A 24050-nucleotide genomic window follows, 5' to 3' on the forward strand; every position below is an offset into this window, starting at 1 on the left:
TGTTTTGATGAGGTTGATACTTCAATTTTAAAAACTCAAATTTTAAGTTATTACTTTCATGAATTTCGAGTTATAGCAAAATAACAGTTTTTCCATTGCAATGATGTTTTTTTTTTTAAATTTTCGAGTAACAATTTGGTTGATTTGAAATGGTTGTAAAGCGATTCAGGAAATATCAACATGGTTAAATTTAATTTTTAACGAAAATAAAATCACTGTTGGTTAGGCGTAAGGTATGTTTATTTTTGGGTTTATTAAACGAGTGAAATAAATGATTTATGAAATGAAATTTTAGAAATTTTTACAGTGTTTTGATTTGGACCACTTCGGTGGCCAATGTGACCTCTGGAATCCAATCGTAACTTATAGGCTAGGTTTTGGGGTGTTACACAAGGGACAACAACCACTAGGAGAGGGATTCAAACGAGTGAAAGTCATATGCTGATCTAAAGCGGAAGAAAATTGAATATTCTGTGACTAAGAAAGTATTTCTAAAGGTTTCTTCATAGAAGAATGTTTTACATTTTGGCCGCAAAAAGAAGCAAGTCTTAGATACATCGAGCCGTATGAAATCATTGAAAGAGTAAGGTCAATTGCCTACCATTTATGTAACGACCCAAACGCAGTCTTTAAGAAGGACTCTGGGTTGGCATGTCATTGCCTTAAAAATCTTTTTACTTTTAATTTGTATGAGTGTGGTTTTCATAAAAATACAGTTCAAATAAATATGAATTGTAAATCCTTTGCGAAATTAAAGAAAAATAATATTATAAATTTTTGAGGAAAATGAAAAACATAGAGGCTCCACTTGGAGCTTTTAAAATCATATTTGGCTCAAACCTATTTTTAATAGCAGCATCATATGCATACACATATATTTAGACAAACATTAATCATTCAAAGTAACTAATTCGATAATTTGTAAAAACATAATCACTTTACTGAGGTTTCATTGAATTAACGATTTCAAAAGACTAGCTTTAAAATACAAAATTAAGTCTTTGAATGCTACCACCCCCATGCCATGCATAATACAAAATACTTAGAAATCTCACAAAACAGATGTCCTCTGGCATTGTCTTCAAAAGTCCTTTACTTCATCAACGATCATGAAAAGGAATGGTAACTAAATAAGTTCAAAGAACTTAGTGAGTTCGAGAGCAAACATCTCAATAGCTATATAATACAAATAAACATTTCCAACTAAACAAGTCATAAAGTTCACTCGTTGGCGAATACCATACACAAACAAACTTTACTATAGACACTAATCCTTTGGGACATACACTACGCCCATGCTAAGAGCTTTTAAAAGAATAGCACATGAGTGATAATGGTGATGGTGGAGTTGTGCCAAAATGGGGAAGGTTTGGTGATCAACGGTTGGGGATGAGAACAGAACTTGTGGTTGTTTAAATGAAAAGAAAAGCTGCTGGTGAACATAAACAACCAGTGGAAGAAAATCCTTTATTTATATTTTTGCCCTAGGTCAAAAAAAATTTTTAAAATTTATTTCCGTTGGCTCATAAAAATATATCTTTCTAAAGATAGCAACTGCCCAACACAAAACATCTTACAAATCGAGTAAAGTGAGTGAAGTTTTATTCCGCTCAACTTCACTGCCACAATAATGCTTTAAATGTTGACCATTTACCATAAACATACCTCCCTTACCATCTTGCAGCTCGACCACTCCATATGGAAATACTTGGCTGATAGTGAAAGGTTTGGACCACCAAGACTTTAACTTCCCAGGAAACAACCTTAGTCTAGAATTGAACAATAGGACTCGTTGGCCTGCTTCGAACTCATAGGATTGGATGGGCTTGTCATGCCATTTCTCTGGTTTTTCTTTAAATATCTTGGAATTCTCATAGGAAAACATTCTAAGCTCCTTCAATTCATCAAGTTACAACATCCATTTCTCTCCAGCATGCTTCAGATCCATATTAAGTTGCTTGAGGGCCCAATAAGCTCTATGCTTAAGCTCCAATGGTAAATGGCAAGCTTTTCCGAACACTAACCGATAGGGAGGCATCTCTAAAGTAGTTTTGAATACTACTTGGTAAGCCCACAGACATCGTCAAGTCTCTTAGACCAATCTCTACGATTCGACTACACCTCTTTCTCAAGTATACCTTTTATTTCTCTGTTTTCCAACTCAGCTTGCCCATACGTCTACGGATGGTAAGTCATATCAACCTTGTACTTCACATTATACTTATGAAGTAACCACTTTAGCCACTTATTTACAAAATGAAATCCCTCATCGTTAATTATAATCTTAGGAGTTTCGAACCTAGTGTATACATGCTTATGCAGGAAACACATTACCACATTGGCATCATTTGTTGGATATGCTTAAGCTTCTACCCACTTGGACATGTAATTAAAAATCACCAAAATGTACTTGCTACCATATGAAGGAGGAAATGGACCCAAAAAGTCAATGTCCCACACATAAAATAATTCTACTTCAAGGATATTACTCAAAGGCATGTTGTTAGTCCTTGATATATTTCCAACTCGTTGGCACTAGTCACAATTCTTCACATAGGCATACGTATCCTTGAATAAAGTCGACCAACAGAACCTGACTTGCAACAAATTAGTTGCAGTGTGCGAACCCCCAAAATGTCCCCCACTTGGGGATGAATAATAGTGATAAAGGATATCAGCCACCTCACTCTTGGCTACACACCTTCTAATCATTTAATCTGCACACTGCTTAAACAAAAATGGCTCTTCCCAGAAATAATACATTGTATCATGAAGGAATTTCTTCCTATGTTGGTATGACATTTTGGGCGGATTATTCCAATGGCCAAAAATTTAGCAAAATCAACAAACTAAGGAATTTCATGAATTTGACTTACCTTGAAGATATGCTCATCTGTAAAATATTCATTAATAAGAACAGAGGAGTGAGTTTCCTCTTGTTGTTTCAATCTTGAAAAATGGTATGTCACCTAATTCTCAACCTCTTTCCTATCTTAGATCTCAAGATCGAATTTTTGGAGTAAAAGTACATATCGAATCAATCTTGGCTTAGCATCTTTCTTTGCCAACAAATATTTAATTGTAGAATGACCTGTATAGACTGTCACTTTAGTACCTACAAGATAAGAACGAAATTTAGCAAAAGAAAAGAAAATATTAAGTAGTTCTTTTTCAGTTATCGTATAGGTCAATTGGGCCTTTGCCAAAGTTTGACTCGTGTAATAAATTAGATGGAAGACTTTGTTTCTCCACTGACCCATTACAGCTCTAACTGCGAAGTCACTAGCGTCACATGTCAGCTCAAAAGGAGAATTCCAATTTAATGTAACAATAATGGGTGCCAAAATTTACCTTTTTTTAGCTCATCAAAGGCTTTCAAGAACACCTCATCAAAATTGAATGCTATATCTTTTTTCCAACAAAGTACAGAATGGGTTGGAAATCTTTAAAAAGTCTTTGATGAACCTTCGATAAAAACTGGCATGCCCGGAAAAACTTCTAATACCTTTTACAGACATAGGTCGTGGCAGCTTCTTTATTACATCGACTATTGCTTTGCCAACTTCAATTCCTCGTCTTGATATTTTGTGCCCCAAAATGATACCCTACTTAACCATAAAATGACATTTCTTCCAGTTAAGGATATGGTTTGTCTCTTTACACAGTTTTAGCACCTTAGCAAAATTATTTAAATAGTCATTATATGAACCTCCGAACACTAAAAATTTATCCATGAATACTTACAAAAATAATTCAACCATGTTAATAAATATTATCATCATGCACCTTCGGAAAGTTGTAGGCACATTAGATAACTCAAAAGGCATTCACCGAAAAGAAAACGTACCATTCGGGCAATTGAAAGTGGTTTTATGTTGATGTTTGGGGCCACAGCTATCTGATTGTACCCCGAATAACCATCCAAAAAATAATAATAGTCCTGAACCGTAAGTCTATCCAGTATCTGGTCCATGAACGGTAGCGGGAAATGGTCTTTCTGAGTCGCTTTGTTCAATATTCTATAATCTACACAAATTCACCAACCCATAATTGTCTTTGTTGGAATCAGCTCGTTATTTTCATTCTCCACAACCATGATTCCTTTTTTTTGGTACGCATTGAACTAGACTCGTTTACAAGCTGTTAGAGATGGGGTAAAAAATTCTAGCAGATGATTTCCTTCTTGACTACCTCCTTCATGATTGGGTTTAGTCTTTTGTGTCCATCAATCGATGTCTTTTCATTGTCTTCTAGTAGGATTTTATGCATGCACAGAGATGAACTAATACCACGAATATCAGCTATAGTCCACCCGATTACCTTCTTAAACTTTTTTAGAACATCAATCAATTTTTTCTCTTAAATCTCGATTAACTCAGCTGAAATGATCACAAGCAAAGTCAAAGAATTACCAAAATAAACATATTTCAAATGGGATGGAAGTACCTTTAACTCCAATTTTGGTAGCTCCTTAATTGATGCTTTTGATTGTATATGCTCACAGGATGCCAATTCTAATGATTCGGGTCAAGATTAGGGAATGACTCCCTTCGAATTGGCTTCCAGCAAAACAAGACATTCCTCATCTTTATTGTCACTTGGTGGATCAGACATTAAGTCTTCATTCTGCAAAAACCAATGATTCCATGTCGGACATCGAGGAACATTCTTCAACTGTATTAGGAAATCTCATGGCTTTAAATTCATTAAAGGTTACATGATTATCTTGAACTCGCATAGTAAATTCGCCTTTCTACATACCGATCAATATTCTACCATTTTCCAAGAAAGTCCTTCCCAGGATGATTGGTACTTCTTTATCTATATCAAAATCTAAATTAATAAAGTTAATTGGAAATATAATTTTATCAACACGTACCAGTCGATCTTTGATCTTCCCTTCCGGATGTGCTAATGATTTATTTGTCAATTGAAGTGTAACTGTCGTTGGTCTAACTTCACCAATGCCCAATCGCCTAAACACAGACATAAACATCAAGTTTATACTTTCTCCCAAATCACATAGTGTCATACCACAATAAGAATCTCCAATGTTACAAGGTATGATAAAACTCCCTGGATCTTTTATTTTTTAGGGCAGCTTGTTTTGTAAGAATGTAGTACACTCTTTTTTTATTGTCATTGTCTCAAATTCCCCCAATCTTCTCTTCTTAAAGAGGATGCCCTTCATGAATTTGACATAATTCGACATTTTCTCTAGGCCTTCCACAAGTAGGATATTAATATGAAGTTGTTTAAGCACGTCCAAGAACTTCTTGAATTGAACATCTTCTTTATGTTTCTAGAGTCGTTGAGGAAAAAGTGGTGGTGGGGTTTTAATTTTGTCCTGTCTACCTTCTTATATTAGGACTACTTTCCGGGTCTCACGTGCAGAATTCTCTTTTATGGGAACAAACTTTTGTACTGTGGGAATTCCAACATCGGGTTGAATTTCCTCATTGTTCTAGCATCAACAGGCTTGCCTTCAGTTTCAATATTCTTAGGTTCCAACATCTTCCCACTCCTCAAGGTAACGACTTTGCAATATTCCTTACCCAAATTTTATCGAGTTTTTAGTGTTGTTTGGCAAAGTACCTTCGGGTCAGTTTCTAAGCTTATTGGCTAGCTATCCCACTTAATTTTCCAGATTACTCGATGTTGTTGTTGGCCTTGGATTAATGTTGCTTGGCCTTGACTCAGGAAATCATTCTTCACCATGTATGCCTTCGAAAAATTCTCGAGACTGCTTAAAGGTTTAGTTGGTGGAGGTTTTTGAGCTTGTTGAGAGTATCTTGGTTGATAGTTTGGTCTTATTGGCATATGATTGTTACTTGGACCAGCCCATTGATTTCTCTGTGAAAAATTCAAATGGTTTGGCCATGAAGGATTGTACGAATTCAACTATGGACCACTCCAATTCTGATTCCCCATGTAATAGATTGACTCTGGATTTGATGGGTAATTATCAAAAACATGACAATCTCCACAATATACAGAAGAGATATTCTCAAACTAGTTCAGCTGCAGATCTATCATGTTACCATTGAAACCATTAACAATTATATTTTTAAGCATAGAAAACATAGAATATACCTGGGCTGCCATGAAGTAAGTGCATCAACTTCATGTACTTTTGTCACCCTTCTTCTTGTGGTTGTTCGATTAGTTAAACACTAAAAATTGTTGTTAGAAATCCTTTCAAGAATTTCATATGCCTCATTGTATGATTTTGAAAGAATGGCTACATTGAAGCATATACCATAATTCTTGTATGAGCATTGAGACCATTGTTGAAGGTCTCCAACTGAATACATTATGGAATACCATGGTGACAGCATTTTCATAATAACTCATTGAATCGCACTCATGCCTCATACAGAGATTCGTCATCAAGTTGTTAAAATGTAGTGATCTCATTCTGAAGTTTGACATTTTTAGTGGGAAGAAAACATTTCATCAAGAATCTTTCAGCCAATTCTTGCCATGTGATTATAGAGTCAGATGATAAGGAATTCAACCATGTTCATGCTCTATATCTCGACGAGTATGGAAACAACTTCAAACGTAAAGCATCTTTGTTCACTTTGACCAATTTGAATGAGTCACCCACCTCCATGAATAATCGAAGATGAAGGTGTGGATATTCAGTAGGCATCCCAGTAAATTGGCCCACCATTTGTAACATTTGGATCATCGCTGGCTTTAATTGAACTGCAGTGCCTCAATTTTAAGCCTCACAATACCCGGATTTAGTTTATTGAAAAGATGAACAATATATTGAAGGATGAAACAGTCTCTATCATCAAAAACAATAACCAGATTTTGAGCATTAGCAACTCAATTTTTTTGATCTTGTTGTGCAGGATTCATTTATTCAACTTATATCTAGGTCGCTTGTCATCTTCTTCTCCTAAAGGTAAGTTCAATTTCAGGATCGACTAGAAATAATCAATAATTCGGTCCACATTCATAAATAGTTGGTATCTGAAGATTCACAAGAAACTAAAGTAAGAATAACATAAATTAAACCAAATTGAAAGGTAATTAACTTCACAAATAATGAATAAGACAGCCCCCAACAACAATGCCAAAAACTTGTTGCGAAATTTTCTAATGATGTGCGAATGTACACAATCATTAACAAGTAATAAAGTAGTAAGTATAGAGTTATCATCTCCATAGGGATTATAATATCCCTAAATGGGTCTAGTAGTTTCGAGTATATTTTTCGGGTTCCGAGCGTGAATTTAAGAATTTATTGGGTTAATAGTAATTTTTTTAATTTAATTTAAAAGGTCAATTTCATCTAAAATCGATTAAACAATAATCTAGAAAAATAAAATATTTTTGAAAAATTAATTTTAAAGTAATTAAATAATTATTAGCGAAAATAATAAACTTGGGTTGAAAAATAATTTTAAAATAATTTTTATTGGGGTTAATTTAAGTTAAATTTAGATATTAATTAAATTGGATTTAAGTTTAAAATAAGGAAATTTTGGAGTTTTTATTTGGCAAGTAAATCTTTAAATTTGAAATTTTAGAGGGAAAAGATCAATTGGTAATGTAAGAGAAATGTGAGAATGACCATTAGGCAAATTTCCCAATTTTTAAATTTCTGGTAGGTTGTTTCAGTTTTAAACAAAATGCATCTAGCCTACTTTTCACACCATTTACATCATATTATAGAGTTATAAATTTTGTTTTCTTTGCATGGTTTTAAAGATCTATCATCAAAGAATAGATTCAATAAATTTCCTTCTCAAAATACTCTCTTTTCACCCGAAATTATTCACAAAAGTAGCCAAAAATATTCTAAAATTTCTTAAGATTCTTGAATCAAGATTTTCAATCAAAGGATTTAGAACGAATCAAAGGTAATTATTATTTCTAAACTTATTTTTATGATGATTAGAAGCATATTTACATGATTTGAGTGCTAATTACATGATTTTTTATCAATGTCACCTTTTTCAAAAGCTTAAGGTGTTTTAATGGTGGATCTTGAATCTTGAGAGGAAATCCACAAATCAATGGATGTTTCAACTCAAATTGGATCTACTAGAAGGTTTTTGATCTTATTTATCAAGATTAAACATGTTTTGTAAGGTAATTTAAAGAAATTTGAATTTTATCATCTTCATGAATCGATATTTTAGATTTTTGTGAAAATGATTTAAATGTGAAATTGATGCTTAGTATATGTTTATTTGGACTAGTATTGATGTTTAAAAGTGATTAGGAGGGTTGGAGTGATCGATTTTGTGAGGAATCAAGTTTTCGACTTGATGATACAAATTCGGTAAGGTGACTTTGAGTGAGAATTTCATGTAGCCTAGTTGATGAAAATTTTTATTTATTATATCTTTTGAAAGGTGGTAATATTTATTTTATTTCTGTTGAAGCTTTGAATCTTGAAGAGGATCGAGCTAATCAAAATTGAAGCTTGGATTTGCTTGGTTGTGGTTGAGTTAGTTGTGTGGTTAGTGCTATTAAAGGGCGATTTGGTAAATTGACCCTCACTTATGCTTAATTGGATGATTAATTATTGATTGCAAATATTTAATTGAGTTTTGGTTGGTTAATTTTGCAAGATTATTGATATATGTTTAAGTGATGAAATTTTTGTTAAGTGTTGGTAAGTGGCATCTAGTGATTTTATATCTTGATTTAATTTATTATAATGGTGAACTAAGCAAGCATGTTGGAGTTTTTGGTTCATGGTATGTTAATATTTCAATTGATAAATGAACATTGATAATAGGTAATTGGTATGCTAGATTTAATTTGATGTTAAAATGGCTATGTTACATGATTCACATATGCATTTTGGCACTTTCAATTGAGCACATTATTGACTGAAATTATGTTATGATTGATTGGTTATATTGGCATTATAGCATCGTGGATCCATTGGATATAGTTGGCATGCCATAGGATTTATGAGTACACTCACCTTATTGATATGTTATTTGTAAGCAATAAGGCTCTAGGTGGACTGATTTGGAGTAGATAAGGGAGTGTTAAGCTTGTGTCTCCACTTAACGAGACTGATTTGAGGCGATATAATGAGAGCGTGTGGCCTAGGCCTGCTCAACCCAGGACTAATTCTGATTCTGATTGGGAGTAAGGAGATCCGTTTATCCGATGTATGATCACTCGATTAAGCCATGATTGTATATGTCAATATAAATGTATGAAATGTTATATGCTAAACTGATGATTATATGCCATGATTAATTATGATTTTTGATACAAGGTTGAGCATATGACATTGAACTATTATGAATTGATATTGTGATTGAAAATTTGTATTTGATTGGTTTCAATTTAAGCATGATTTGGGTGCTAATTTACTCGTCATTTTATTAACATTCACTGAGCTTTTTAATTTTACACCTTCACATTCATGCAGTTAACCGATGGGATTGAGGAGCTGAGGAGTCGAGCAAGAGAGTTCTAAGAGATTAAGGCTTGGTAGAGATTTAATTATACGTTTTAGAGATGTTAATCGGGTTTTGTGGAAATTTCAAGACTTAGTTTAATTTTGGATGGTTTTATAATATCATAAATGCATGTTTTAGTTAGATTATTGAATAATTTACGGTGTACTGTTGCTTGATAGCACGGTGATTGATAACATGGTGTGTGAGGCATGATGTTTACACTAACCATGGTCTAAATGAAGCTTCCATGGAGTGATTTACTAGCGACTAAGGTACGTCACTTGTTTGAATTAATCAGTGGGTGATATGCATGAAATTGAATGTTTAATTCTATTTAATTGAGGTTTAATTAGTGTTAATAATTGTAGTTAAATCAGATTTAATTGGCCATTAAAATACTCAAAATCGGGTTTAAAATCAAAATTTTCACATAAAAAAGAACTACAATGGACTATTGGGAGTTTGAATTCTGGTCTTTTAAATTGGTTCTCTAGTCCATTTAAATTACAAATTAGTCTTATAACTTGGTAAGTCTAATTAGAGCCTTAAATGATAAGGAAACTTGATAAAATTTTAGGATTAGACTTGTAATTGATAAAATTTATTAGAAACACACTCAATTTAATATTCGGTATGGTACTAATAGTTTGAAATTGTTATGATTTAGTCCTTAATGATAAAACTTGAATTAGACATAGAAAATAAACTCGGATTAAGCTGAAATTTTTAGGGCTTATTTAAATTGATTAAAAGAGGGTTGGTAAGCGTATAGATCTAAATTCAAGTTAGTTTAACTATAGGTGATAAAATGACAAAAATGCTCTTAGGTTAAATTACTTATAAAAAGTTTAAAATTGGTTCACAAATTGCTTCAACATTAATAAATAACTAATAAATGGATAAGATTGAGGTGTTATAAGGTCGGGGTGTGTCTTGGGAGGTCGTTAGTCGGAGAGTCACTTAGGTGGCTAATGTAACACTTCGAATTTGAGCTAGTCCGTCCCGCTCAAGTTTGGGGTGTCACAGGGACTATATAAGTAAGTCAATAATTGCAAAATTAGTTATTAACAATTTGGTAAGTAATAAGATTTGGTTGTGAGGATTTAATTAAGGAATTAAACTAAGTATACAACGCAAATTAAAATGTTAACACAAAATGTAAGCAACAAATACTAACAAAAGTTTTAATCACAATGACATGAAGGTCTAGAATAATTATTTTCCCTTAACTTAGAATTATTTAAAACAATGCCAAAGAATGTTACGATGATCTCGTGGCAAATTGGTAATTTACTAACCCAAAATCTACAAGTTGTAGGTTGATTGTGACTGTTTAACCTTTTAGTTTCTTTTACACATGTCTATGTCTAATTAACTTCAAGGTTACATATTCAAGCATCATACTTAAAGGTTATGCAAGGTAACAACATTTCTCGATATTATTACTAATTCGATTATTAAGAAATCAAACATGTACCATTCAAGTAGTATGCCCATTAATTATCATCTTTTCAGATCGATCAATAAAGTAATTCATAATTACCCATGTTATTGATGCATTAAAAAGCGTGATCATGATAATACTTGAATGAGTAAAGTACCAAATAAACAGAACATCTTCAGCAAAGCATTAATAACTAAAACTAAGGAATCATAATTATTCTAGCATCAATAAAATTAAGCCATAATAATTAAATTAAAAAATAAGGAAATAAGTTGCAATCATGTTTATCAGCACAAAAGAAAGTAATAGACAAAGGAAGGAAAACTGGAAAGCCGATCTCGATGGTTCTCCGTGGCACTTGTCACGATTCTCCTTCTCCTCTCTCTTTCTTTTTGTGTCACTCTGAGCACTAATGCTCTCAAGTTTTGCTAACTTCTCTTCTCTCAACTTTGTCTATTGCTGGCTCACTTTCTTGTGTTGTGTAATGTCTTTTCCCTCAAGCATATGCCCCATTTTATACTAGTTTGAGCCCCCTTGAATCCTTCTATTTTTGGCGTCACCCCCCTGATTTTGTCTCATGTAGGTTGATGGTTTCTTGATTTGGGAGAGAGGTTGCTTGATTTTCTCTACGGCTGATTTGGTGGTTGTTTTATTTTTGCTTTTCCACAGTAGACTAAGTCTTTCTTGTGCGTGTTGGAGTTGGCTAACTGTGCAACAGTTCGCACAGATGGCGAGCTAGAAAATGGCAAGCTGACATTGCAAGCTGTGGACTGCAAGCTTCATTCCTGCTAATAGTGAATGTGCCACAACTCACATATCTGGCGAACTGCCAGATTGCGAGTTGAGAACAGTAAAGTGTGAGCTACGTGTATACGACATGTGAATTGCGAGCTACATTCCAGTAAGCAGTGCTTGCAACCTTAGAACTATGGACTGCATGCTGCGAGCTACCTTTCGCGAGCTGTGTACTGCGAGCTTGTGAACTAAGATGCTTCGAACTGATAGCTGTGAGCTGGTGAAGTGCAAGCTATACATGCGTGCTGGTGAAGTGCAAGTTACACGTGCGAGCTACGCTCGCATCAGCGAGGTAATAACTACGAGCTGTATTTAAGCTAGCTATGAACTGTGATGCATGCGAGCTTGTACCGCGAGATGCAATGTGTGCGATCTGTCTCCAAGCAATGCATGCGATCTGCAAACAGGGGGCTTGCAGAATGGTGAAGTACGAGCTGAAGAGCTGCGAGCTCCATGTTGCGACATTAGCATGTGAACAATGATGAAGAAATCATGTGTTTAGCATATAAATCAACCAAAATAACAAATTTGCCCTATTATTATTTAACAAAATAGAATTTATAATAAAAACTATTAAATTTGCTATTACCCTCTCATAAGTTGCATGAATTATTAGTCTAAAAATACCTAAGGTAACTCTATATTCTAGAGTTATTAGTATACAATTATAATAACTAGTGATTCAAACATAAATTCTAAAAAACATATATAATTTTGATCAAAATTTTGCAATATTGTTTGAATCAGATTTGACTGGCTAGATTGAGGTATCGATCCAAATAAAAGAGATTAGACTAGTTGACCCTCGAATCGATATGGACCGATTGAACGAGCTACAAAATTAATTGAACCGATATATTTAATCAAAGTGAATAAATTAATTAAACCGAAAATCGATGATCTAATCAATTCGACCATGGATCTTGTTCTCTAAATCTTAAATTTTTATTTGCTTATCAAACTTTAAAACTCTTTTTAATTTTAATAATATTTTTTAAAGAATTCAAGGTGAGAATCTTTTGACCAAAGGTAATAATTAAAATACTCAAATAACTTTAGTTAATTACGATAAATTAAGCTTTGGTGAACTAAGAGAACGTATATTTTAAAATATTTTAGATCAATATTTATATATTCTATAATTAAATTTAAATAAAAAATTCATTTTGGACTGAACTGTATTGGCATGATAGTGAAAAATAGTTTGTCCAAGATTTATAATGGACTTGTTTCTAATAATTTGTTTTTCTCATGAATTTTTATTTATTTTTTGATATAATGTCTACTTTTACTTATAAATTCTTCAAATCTTTAAAGTAAAGGCAAATATGTGCTTAATCATATCCTCTTAATTATTGTAATGACAACAGCGTGAATTAATTAAGTTAATACTTGATTATTATTTCATCATTACTCATTTGCATTAAAAAAATATAAAACATCATACATGTATAGAAATAAAGCACATTATACTTAAAAGAATACATTTTCCAACTTTAAAGTTTAAAAAAATAATCAGCCACATAGGAGTAGGTAGAGGTGTCCATGGTGCCCGGCCCGACGGCCCGCCCGAAATATGGGAGGGTTCGGGTAAAAATATAGGCTCGAAATATGGGTTTGGGCAAAAAACGAGGCCCGTTTAGAAAACAGGCCGGGCCTCAGGCACCACTTTTTTGGCCCCGGCCCGGCCCGAATTTAATAAAAATATATTTTTATTTTCATTTTTTAATTTTTAATTTTTAATTTTAAAATACTTTTTTTATTTTTTAAATTATTTTTAGTGTTTATTAAAAATGGGCCAGGCCGGGCTGGGCTCGGGCTTAGGATTTTATTCCCGGGTCAGGCCCATAGACACCTCTAGGAGTAGGTAGAGGACTGGAAATTAAAATAAAATAAAATATATAAAATAAGCTTTATGGTACGTAGATGCAAACGTTATTAAGGTGAAAATCAGGACAAGATATTCACGTGAATCTAAACATAATTATTTTTATTGTCGACCTTATACATGAACGTTATCTAGTTGTAAAGAATCTTAATAAATTAAGAATATCTATTTGGTTGCACTTAGACACTTCCATTTTATTTTTATTGGGAGAATTAACGGAAAAATGGACAAATTAAAAATAAATAAATTTCACTAATAGTCACCTAACTATTAATATTTTTTTCTATTCATCCAACTTACAAAATGGTCACTTAAATATTAGTAAATTGCTTTTTGGTCACTCAACTATGACAATTGCAAAATGATCACCCATTTATTCAATTTTATCTTTTTGGTCACCAACTAACTAATAGTGACAACTTTTAAAATTGATATAATAATAATTTTAACCCTTAACATTTATACATTGTGTCAATTTAGTCTTGACCCTAAAAAATCTAACCCTCAACATTTACAGATTGTGCAGTTTGATCATTTTTGTAGTTTTGCTTTTCTTTGTGTCCCTTTCAACTAAACAACTAAAAAAATTATCAACTATATTTGTTGGGAAATATTCAAAAATGAAATCACCCCAAAATTCAAGATAATAATTTTAATATTTTCTCATATATTGTTTTAAAATTAACCCTCAATGTCACAAAGAAAAGTAAAATTGTAAAAATAAATATCAAATTACACAATGTGTAAATGTTGAGGTTAATTTTTTAGAATCAAAATTAAATTGACATAATTTATAAATGTTGAGGTTAAAGTTACAATTATGTCAATTTTAAAAGTTGCCATTGTTATCCTGCTAGTGACCAAGAATGACAAAATTGAATAGTTGTGTGACCATTTTATATCCTTTCATAATTAGATGACCGGAAAAAATTACTAATAATTAGATAACCATTTTATAATATTTCTTAATTTAATAATAATTTTTTAATAACAATTAAATGAATACTAATATAATTTAACCTAAAAAATCCAATCAAACCCAACTTCATTAAAAGTTTATATCTACACGTGCTATTCGGTATGTGAATTATTTGTATCATTGCAGACTTTTCATTGTATAGAAAGACAAATTTTATATAACCATTATATTAGCCTTTCATTTGCTGCATTTTTCATACAATTATTCTGAAAGTGGGATATGTACTAATATATTTTCTTAAATCTTGTGGGGTATAAAATTAATACTTGTAGGTAAAATACAACAATGTCATAATATGTTTATATAGTTCAGTTTTTCTATATCTGCGGAGTTTTACTTAGAGAGAATATTCATCATTTTAAACAGTAATTTTCAAGCTCTAATATATAAATATCTCCCCTTTAAGTTTTTCCACACAAACCAAGTCACACACTTAATTATTTCACTCAATGCACTCAAATAAACGCTCCACAATGAACAATATAAAGTACTTCTCAGTTCAATACATTACCTATACAAGTCTCCTCAATATATAAATATTTGAGACTTGCTAACATACTACATCTTTTACAATCAATCTTCCCTTGAAACACAAAGGATAATATGTAAAAAAATATCTTTAAGATACTTAGGATAAGTCCTAAACTTTTTTAATGGTTGAGTTAATTTTTTTAATAATTATGGGTTACCTTATTTGTTTTATTTAAGGGTAATTATATTCGGTCGCACATGGTATTTATGTAAACCCTTTCGAATTGAAATTTGGTCTAAATGTTGGAGAAGAATTACATTTTCAATCCAATTCGAATACTCTATAAGTAGGTTTCAAGTCTTCCATTATTGTTTACATAGGAAGACGGAAGCAAAGATGAGTTCAGAAACTGCGGTTAGGCTCCCGGTCATAGATTTTTCAAAACAAGAGCTGAAGCCAGGCAGTCCTGAGTGGGATTTGGTGAAATTCCAAGTCCGGGAAGCACTGGAGGAGTACGGTTGTTTCGAGGCTTTGTTTGACCAAGTCCTGAAGCTTCGACACGCAGTCTTTGGAGCCATGGAAGAGCTGTTTGACCTGCCTTTACAAACCAAAAAGCTCTATGTTTCAAGCAAGCTATTTCGAGGCTATTCTAGGGACGCATCAGGACTGCATGAAAACATGGCCATTGATGATGCACATATTCCTGAAAACATTGAATCAGACCTCACTAACATCTTGTGGCCTCAAGGAAACAAAAGCTTCAGGTTTAGAATAATAACTCTTTGGATTTCTTTCATTTTTTTTTTTTTAAGTTCTACATTGAACTCTTACTTTTGGTAGAGACTTTCTAATTTTCAGGAAAATTTGACGGTAAAATTGTCTTATTTATTCATTTTGAATTAAAATATTTTGGTTTTACTAATCAACTGCACTGGGTTTGACAGTGAAACTCTGGTATCTTTCACACAGCTAGCATCAGGATTAGAGAAGACAATTAGGAGGATGATTTTGGAGACTTTTGGTGTGGAGAAATATGTGGATGAGTTCATTGACTCCACAAATTATATTCTCAAGGTCATGAAATATGAAGGGTCTCAAAGCAGCAAGCCAAGCCTTAGGGCTCACTCGGATCAAAATCTGGTGACCCTTTTGTATCAAAATGAGGTTAATGGATTAGAGATTCAAAACAAAGATGGTGAATGGATCAATGTAAAACCATCACCTAACACTTTCTTTGTTATGACTGGAGAGTCCCTCAGCGTAAGTCACATAATATAAAACTAAAAATGAATGGATAGAGAGAAAATAAAGTTATACAATTTAATAATTACTTGTATACATAGATTATAAATTTTACAGTGGAAATAATATTATTGCAGGTATGGTTAAATGGTGGATTGTCTTCTACTTATCATCGCGTCACGATGAAGGAGAGCAAGGCAAGGTATTGCGTGGGATTGTTTGCAACGCCTAGAGGAGGGTACCAAGTAAAGGCTCCAAAAGAGCTTGTGGATGACAAAAATGGCTTACTCTTCAAACCCTTTGACTACGAAGAATTTTTGGGATTTTACTCTATCCACGCCGCTCGAGGAGCTCTTGAGTCTGGTCTTAAGGCTTATTGCAGTGTCTAAGATTTTACAATCAATAATTTATGTGAAACAATAAATTTTGCTATCAAAACTTGGAAACAAAGTTTCTGAACCTTGAGGCTTATCCCATAGTGTTTTACTTCAATTTTTTTTATTAGTAGTGGTACTTTGATTTTTTCTTTTTAAATACAAATTTTATAGGCTTATAAATTTGTTGAAGCTTGATGGTTCTGGGTGAAGAAGACGAAGAAAAAATGAAAATAAAAATATCTTTGTCTTTTAATTTAATTATAAATACTTTTTTCAAAAATTTTAAAAATACCACATGTCAAAATATCATTGGCTCAGATAAATTTTTTAATAGAACAAAGGATTGAACCAAAAGTGATAATGAAATCAATGCTCAAGTAACTACGAGGAAAAATGCTATAGCTTAAGGGTAAATATTTCATTTAAGCTTATCTTAACTAGGCTGATTGACAATCAACCCATATTACACTTTATTTATGTATGCAATAAAAATATTAATGTATGTACGAAAATTAAAAATAAAAAATGGTTTTAAGTTTTTCTAAATAAATAGCACGTTACTTTAACACCCTAATCTATCTTATTAACATTCATAAAAGTTCCTATGAATCTTTACTACTATTTAAGATCACTAGGTAATGTTTGGTTCAATATAATAGCTATACCATTACAAGTCTATTCTGCAGGCCCACACAAACAGCTGTTTGGTTCAATAGAATGCCCGATTACGGGTGTACTCCATTCCGGGCTTATGCAGGAAAATTTGTTGGTTCAATAGAATGTTTTATATTATTCCATCTGTTAATTATTTAGAAAAATGACATGAGCAATTGTAAATGAAAAGTTCTATAAACTTGAATAGTTTGATTTTGAATTAAATTTCATGCATGTTTATGATGATGGTTATGAAAAAAAATTACTAATTTTTCATTATATCATATTTTTATGTTTGAGATGTGACATTTATTAATATATTTAATATAGGTTTGTTTCTATACATGACCTAGGCAGTTATTCTTGGTAGTTAACTGGTTATGCAAAACTCTTGTTAAAAGGGTTTTAAAAGTATTTTGAATCGAACTTGGGACTTCTCGCATTTGAAGCGAGAATCATACCACTAGACCAAACGCCCTGCATTTGAAGATTTAGGCATATTCCCTGAAGCGAATATTGTATATAATTATTTAGAAATTATTGTAATACCCCTTACCCATATTCGTCGCCGAAATAGGGTATGAGGCATTACCAGATTTTACCGAATAATTTTTTTGTTATAACGAGTTAAATACTATTCATTTATCGAAACATGTCATGATGTCCCTTGGATGGGCCTCCGAAGCCCAAAACAACATTGGGACCAAACCGGGATTAAATCGAAACCAATTTTTTTCGCAAAATCCCAAAGTTTTTTTTAGCTCAATATAACCCCTTTATAAATATCTAATCTTCCTTGCAATTTTAAAACGAGACCAATCCAACACAACCAATCCATTTCAACATATTTTCAAGATAGATTTAACATATTCATAACATAACCTCATCACATACCAAAACCAAAATTTGTTAGCCATACCAATGGCTAACCATACATTCATTTCACATTAACATTTACTTTACTAGCTTATACATGCCATTGATTTCCAAAATAAAGTTTCTTTATATACCGAGATCTTGAGGTTGATAGTGTGATGAGTCTCCAACCAAATCCGACCTCCGAGCTCTTAACATTACAACACAGGAGAAAAGGAAACAAGGTAAGCACTTTGTGCTTAGTAAGCTCATGTAACAAGAATTATGCTTACCTAATATTTTCAATACAATGCAATAAACATCCATACATCCATTCAATGCATTATTCTCTTAACATGCACAAACTCAACATTCAAGTTAGTCCAATAATTTCCATGTATCAATAATATATATACCATTTTGATGAGCTCATCAATTCCATGATTTCCATTCTCTTGTTATTTTTCCATATTTATCCCGTTGAACTACTTGGAATTTCGATGGATTTTCAGGGGTACACATAAGTGTACAAATCCGGGTCCGCCAATTCATATTCATGTGCGCACATTTCCATTTCAGAGAGCACACTTCTGCGAACCTCATCCTTATAGCGGGATTACCAGTCCAAGCTAAATCCCCTAAAACATAAACTCATAGATTATTGCCGGGATTACTAGTCCAGGCTAAATTCCCTGCAATGTCAATTACTCTAATGAGCTTGGAACTAAATTACCAGTCTAGGCTAAATTCAGACTCTAATTCAGATTACCCGTCTGGGCTAAATCCATTTTTCATATATTCCTCTGGAGGGCTATATCAGGATAGAATCACCCGTTCGGGCTAGATCCTTTTTACAGTCAATTCCTTTTCAGAGATCCATCGAATTTTCCTTCTATTCAACCGAGATTTCTTCCCCTTTTTATCAAATATATCAATGTTTCATCAATTTTCATAAAATGAACATTCAAATCATATTCACATCAATAACAAACATTTCAAGCATTTAAAAATATAATTCAAGTAACATGAACTTACCTCGATACTTGTTCGTATGCAAAAATCTACTAATCTCGAACTTTTTCTTTTCCTCGATCTAGCTTCGTATTTGAATTTTCTGGATTTAAATAAATAAATTTAATCATTAATTTAATACATTTCATGTTCATAAATAACACTCTCTCTAATCTCATTATTATTTATAGTTCATTTAGAGCTGTCTCCTGGAGTCATAGTCACTAAATTATTTATATCTTGAGTTACGGAACTCTAATTAAGATTCGCTAATTTTCCCCGAAACTAGACTCACATATCTTCTTACCGTAAAATTTTCAGAATTTTTGGTTTAGCCAATAAGTACAATTTATTCTTTAAAGTCATCCTTATTTTGTTGTCTGACAGTTTTAACCATTCTTCACTAAAAATTAATTATCTCCTAGTACAGAATTTGGATGATGTTCTCGTTTGTTTCTTTTGAAAGTAGACTCATTAAGGATTTTAAGCATATAAATTTAAGCCCCTAATTATTTTCCTCCAATTTTTTATGATTTCAAAAGTCAGAACAGAGGAACCCGAAATCATTCTGACATTGTCTCACAAAACCTATTATATCTCATGATTTACAATTCCATTGCTTACACCGTTTCTTCTATGAGAAACTAGACTCAATAAGATTTAATTTCATATTTCATTTATCCTCTAAACCAATTTCCACAATTTATGGTGATTTTTTAAAGTTAACCTACTGCTACTATCCAAAACTGTTTTAGTACATGATGTTAATTACCATTTTCCCCTAAGCTTTCAATAAATGATAATTTCGTCCCTGCTCAATTAACCTCTCAATTGAGATGATTTTTCTCAATTAACACTTTATTATATCACTTTAAACTACTTTATAACCTTTGGACATCAAAATTTTAGCACTAGACTTTGATTCCAAACTTTTTAACAATTAGGTCCTACAAATCAATTTCTATTGAAATTACCTAATAAAATCATCTCATAAACAAATTAAAGCTTCAATTTCATTCTATTTCATCATAAACTTACAGCAATCAACCATGGTGACTTTCAATTTCATCCATGAAATCAAAAACTAATGAATTTAGTAATAGGACCTAGTTGTAAAAGTCTTAGAAACACAAAAATTACAAGAAAAAGGCAAGGATTAACTCACTTGGCGCAAAAATTATGAAATACCAGCTTGAATAAACCCTTAGGACATTTTTGGCTGATGATAATGAAGAAAATATGAAGAGAGTTCTAGATATTACAAGTTGGTCCCATTTTTATTTTAGTAAATTTTGTTATTTTCCCATTTTGCCCTTATTTCACCAATTCTCCTGATTTTTCTCAGCTTATGCAGCCCAAAATATATTTCATCAATTCTTCTTTTGGTATTATTTGCAATTTATGTCCCTCCTCATTTAACAATTGAGCTATTTAATCCTTCTAGTAACTTTTACACCCTTTTCAATTTAGTCATTTTTACTTAATTAACTACCCAAACGTAGAAATTTTCTAACAAAATTTTAATAACATATTACTAACACTTCATAAATATTTATAAAAATATTGTTGACTCGGTTTTACGAGATTGAGGTCTCGATACCTTGTTTTTACCCAATTTCTTCGATAATTTCTTTTTCTAACTAACCACTAAATCGGTAAAATTTTTCTATCGATATTTTCATACGATTTTCCTATTATGTCAATATTAATGCAAAAAATATTAAAATAAATTTCTCTTTAAATCGAATTTGTGGTTACGAAACCACTGTTCCGATAACCTTGAATTTAGGCCATTACAATTATATTTATTGACTTAGTGTCATTTTGACTTCATATTGATTTAGACATGTCCAGAGTAAATGTCACAATAGTATTTATATATGAATACAAATTAAAAGGAATTATAGTAAAAGTATCAATTTAGTACAATTGAAGTACAATTGAAACACATATTAAAGTAAACCAGAAGTTTACTGATACAAATACATTTACTACTTGGCGTGACCAGTTAGACCATTCTAGATCATATATGATGTAAAAATTAATTGAGAATTCATATGGACATTCATTAAAGAACCAGAAGATTCTTTAATTTAAAGAATTCTCATTTGTTCCTTGTTCTTAATGAAAATTGATTGTTAGAAACTCATTAGCTAAAGTTAAGATTTAATGTCTCGCATTTCTGAAATGAATATGGGCACATTCATCCACCATGTGGATGGTTTTGATCTTATATGATTTTGGTAGATGCATCTAAAAAATAATCATGTATGTGTTATCAACTTGCAACTTGTCGTTTGCAAGATTGCTTCTTTAAATAATTAATTTCAAATAATGCAATTAAGACAATTCATCTTGCTAATGCTGATGAGTTTATATCGCAATCTTTTATTGATTGAGTTTGAAATTTTTTTGTAAAAGTTTATTATTTATGCGCAGAATGGTTTAGAGAAATTATTAATTGAACGTCTCGGTAAATATCTAAACCATTACTTATGAGAACTAAACTTCCTATTTCAACATGAGATTATGTTGATTTATGTGTTGTATGCATCAAGCTAATAAGTTATAAATACTCTCCATTATAATTGATTTTTGATCAAGAGATAAATATTTCTCATCTTTGAATTTTTGTACATGTATATATGTTCCAATTGCTCCACCACAACACAAAAGATGAATGAATCCTCAAAGAAAGTTGGGAATATATATTAATAACAAGTCTCTTTATATTATTAGATGTTTTGAATGTATTGGAGATTCAATTATGACATGATTTGTGATTACCATTTTCATTCGATAGTTTTCCGACATTAGGGGAGATAAATAATAACTTGTATTGAGTTAGGGGGAGAGTAAATTGAACCAAAAGTTTAATAATGATAACTTATTACAAGTTAACTGTCAGATGTATTTACAAACTTAATGAGAATAACCAAGTTTTATATACCATCTAATATTTTAATTTGAATCAAAGTCCCAGTAGGACAATAAGTTAGAATAAATAATAGATTGATCGGTTCCAAAGATGAAAATTCTTCTAAATGGTCATATAGTGGAGGTGAGTGCTCCAGAAAAGACCCAAGACATAACTAATAAGTAAAACTCTAGAAGAGATTCTGATACCTGAAATTGAATATTAAAATAGTGAAAATAAGAGATCTCGATAAGTTATATAAATTTGAGAAAATGTCGAACCAATAATAAAAGTGGTCGACAAAGGTTTGGCATGCAATATTATTTTTGAAATAATGAAATAAAAGGAAGATCTTTAATAAACCTATTGAAAAATATAGATATGGAATAAATCGGTCACAATAGAAAGACGCAACTCAAGTACAATTAAACTTGTGAAATTTTTGGACCAATAGTCCAAATATCTAAAGGTATAAAGCTAGTGATGGTGCAAATGAAGTAGTTTTGCAAAAAAAGGAATAAAAATATGAAGTTTTTCTCTAAGCTCGGCATTGACTATGAAAATATATAATATTCTTTTGTGGTGGATACAATAACCTTTAGATATATTATTAAACCGACAGTTCATAAAAGATTTAACTTGTGTCTAATGGTTGTTGTTACAACCATGAAGGATTTAGAATGCCAAAATCATATTAAAATTATCAAGAAATTATTCATTTATATGAATTGAAATAATTTGAATATATGTGGTAAATTTGACTTAGAGAATACAAGTTGAAGGAGGATTATAAAATGATCCAAAATACCTATTTGTGTTTTATAGAAGAATCATGATTAAAGTTTGCTATGATTATTGTTGAAACTTCTAAAGAGATCAAAATATATTTCTCCCAAAATTTTTCCTTACTCGTGACTTTCTAAAGAATGTTGATATAAATGTTTAGTAAATAAATTCAAATGGTCATTTGAAAATCTAGTATTCAAGATTGAATACATAGAATATGTGATATTATTTGATGTTTCCATGAGAAGGAGTAAATACGCGTTGTACTCTTTTTCTCTTAATCGAGGTTTTGTCCTATCAGGTTTTCCTGGTAAGGTTTTTAATGAGGCAGCATATTATGTGTATTATAGATATGTGTACTCTTTTTCCTTCACTGGGATTTTTTTCCCATGAGGTTTTTATCTTAGTGAGATTTTAACGAGACACATTATCTACAAATGGATATCCAAAGGGGAGTGTTATGAATATCTTATTAAGTGGATGTCCATCAAGATTAAGATGAATTTTGATGTACTTAAAATTCTAATAGTGATTAGAAGTAGATCTTTACTTCATTTATATTTCTTATGCCTATAAATAGAGACTTTGGAGAAGCTTTGTAAATGTTCTAATTTATCAATAAAATACGTTCTCTCTTTGCTCTCCTATTCTCTTTGTTCTTTACTCTTTGTCTATTTATAACAAGAAAACCTTTTTCTTTTTCTTATTAATATATTGACTTTGATTTTTTTATATATTTTAATCAATTGAGTTGGACTAATTTTGACCCGTAATACTAAATTTATATATGTATAGATGTCTTGATTGATAATATTTGAATATGCCCCTAAAAAAAGAACTTACAAGCATATCTTATTTATAATCGACTTTGAGAATTTTGGAAGGAGCCTCTTTCTACATTGGTTACACTGTTCTGATTCAATTTCATTTTGGTGTGGTGCATGATGGCAGATGTTCAACCATGGCACAAGTAAAAAATATTTAATTTTATTGATGTTATTTGTGGCACATTCAGTAAGGTAGTTTACGGAAGGATTCCAAGCAACAATCTTTATGGCCGATTGGCTTGCTAAATTGGGTGTTGATAGAGCTAGGGTTCTTATTGGCTGTGGCTTGTTGTGAATGTTGTGTTAGAGAAAAAAAATAGAAGCTAGAGAGAGAAAGCTTTATAAAGGTTAATAATG

General features: G+C 31.7%; 1 protein-coding gene and 1 non-coding gene across 2 annotated transcripts; both read left to right on the forward strand.

Moving 5' to 3' along the window:
* Window positions 1–6320: 6320 nt before the first annotated feature.
* On the forward strand, window positions 6321–6427 carry LOC128039527 (small nucleolar RNA R71). Its single transcript, XR_008194028.1, has one exon. It is a non-coding gene; the product is annotated as a small nucleolar RNA R71 (small nucleolar RNA).
* Window positions 6428–15300: 8873 nt separating this feature from the next.
* On the forward strand, window positions 15301–16725 carry LOC105787170 (probable 2-oxoglutarate-dependent dioxygenase AOP1). The gene is made up of 3 exons (XM_012613609.2): window positions 15301–15788; window positions 15969–16284; window positions 16404–16725. The coding sequence occupies exons 1-3, from the start codon at window positions 15421–15423 to the stop codon at window positions 16653–16655; spliced, it is 936 nt and encodes a 311-aa protein (XP_012469063.1). The 5' UTR covers window positions 15301–15420; the 3' UTR covers window positions 16656–16725.
* The last annotated feature ends 7325 nt before the right edge of the window (window positions 16726–24050 follow it).

Source organism: Gossypium raimondii, chromosome 2 (genome assembly GCF_025698545.1).
Source record: "Gossypium raimondii isolate GPD5lz chromosome 2, ASM2569854v1, whole genome shotgun sequence".
NCBI lineage: Eukaryota > Viridiplantae > Streptophyta > Magnoliopsida > Malvales > Malvaceae > Gossypium > Gossypium raimondii.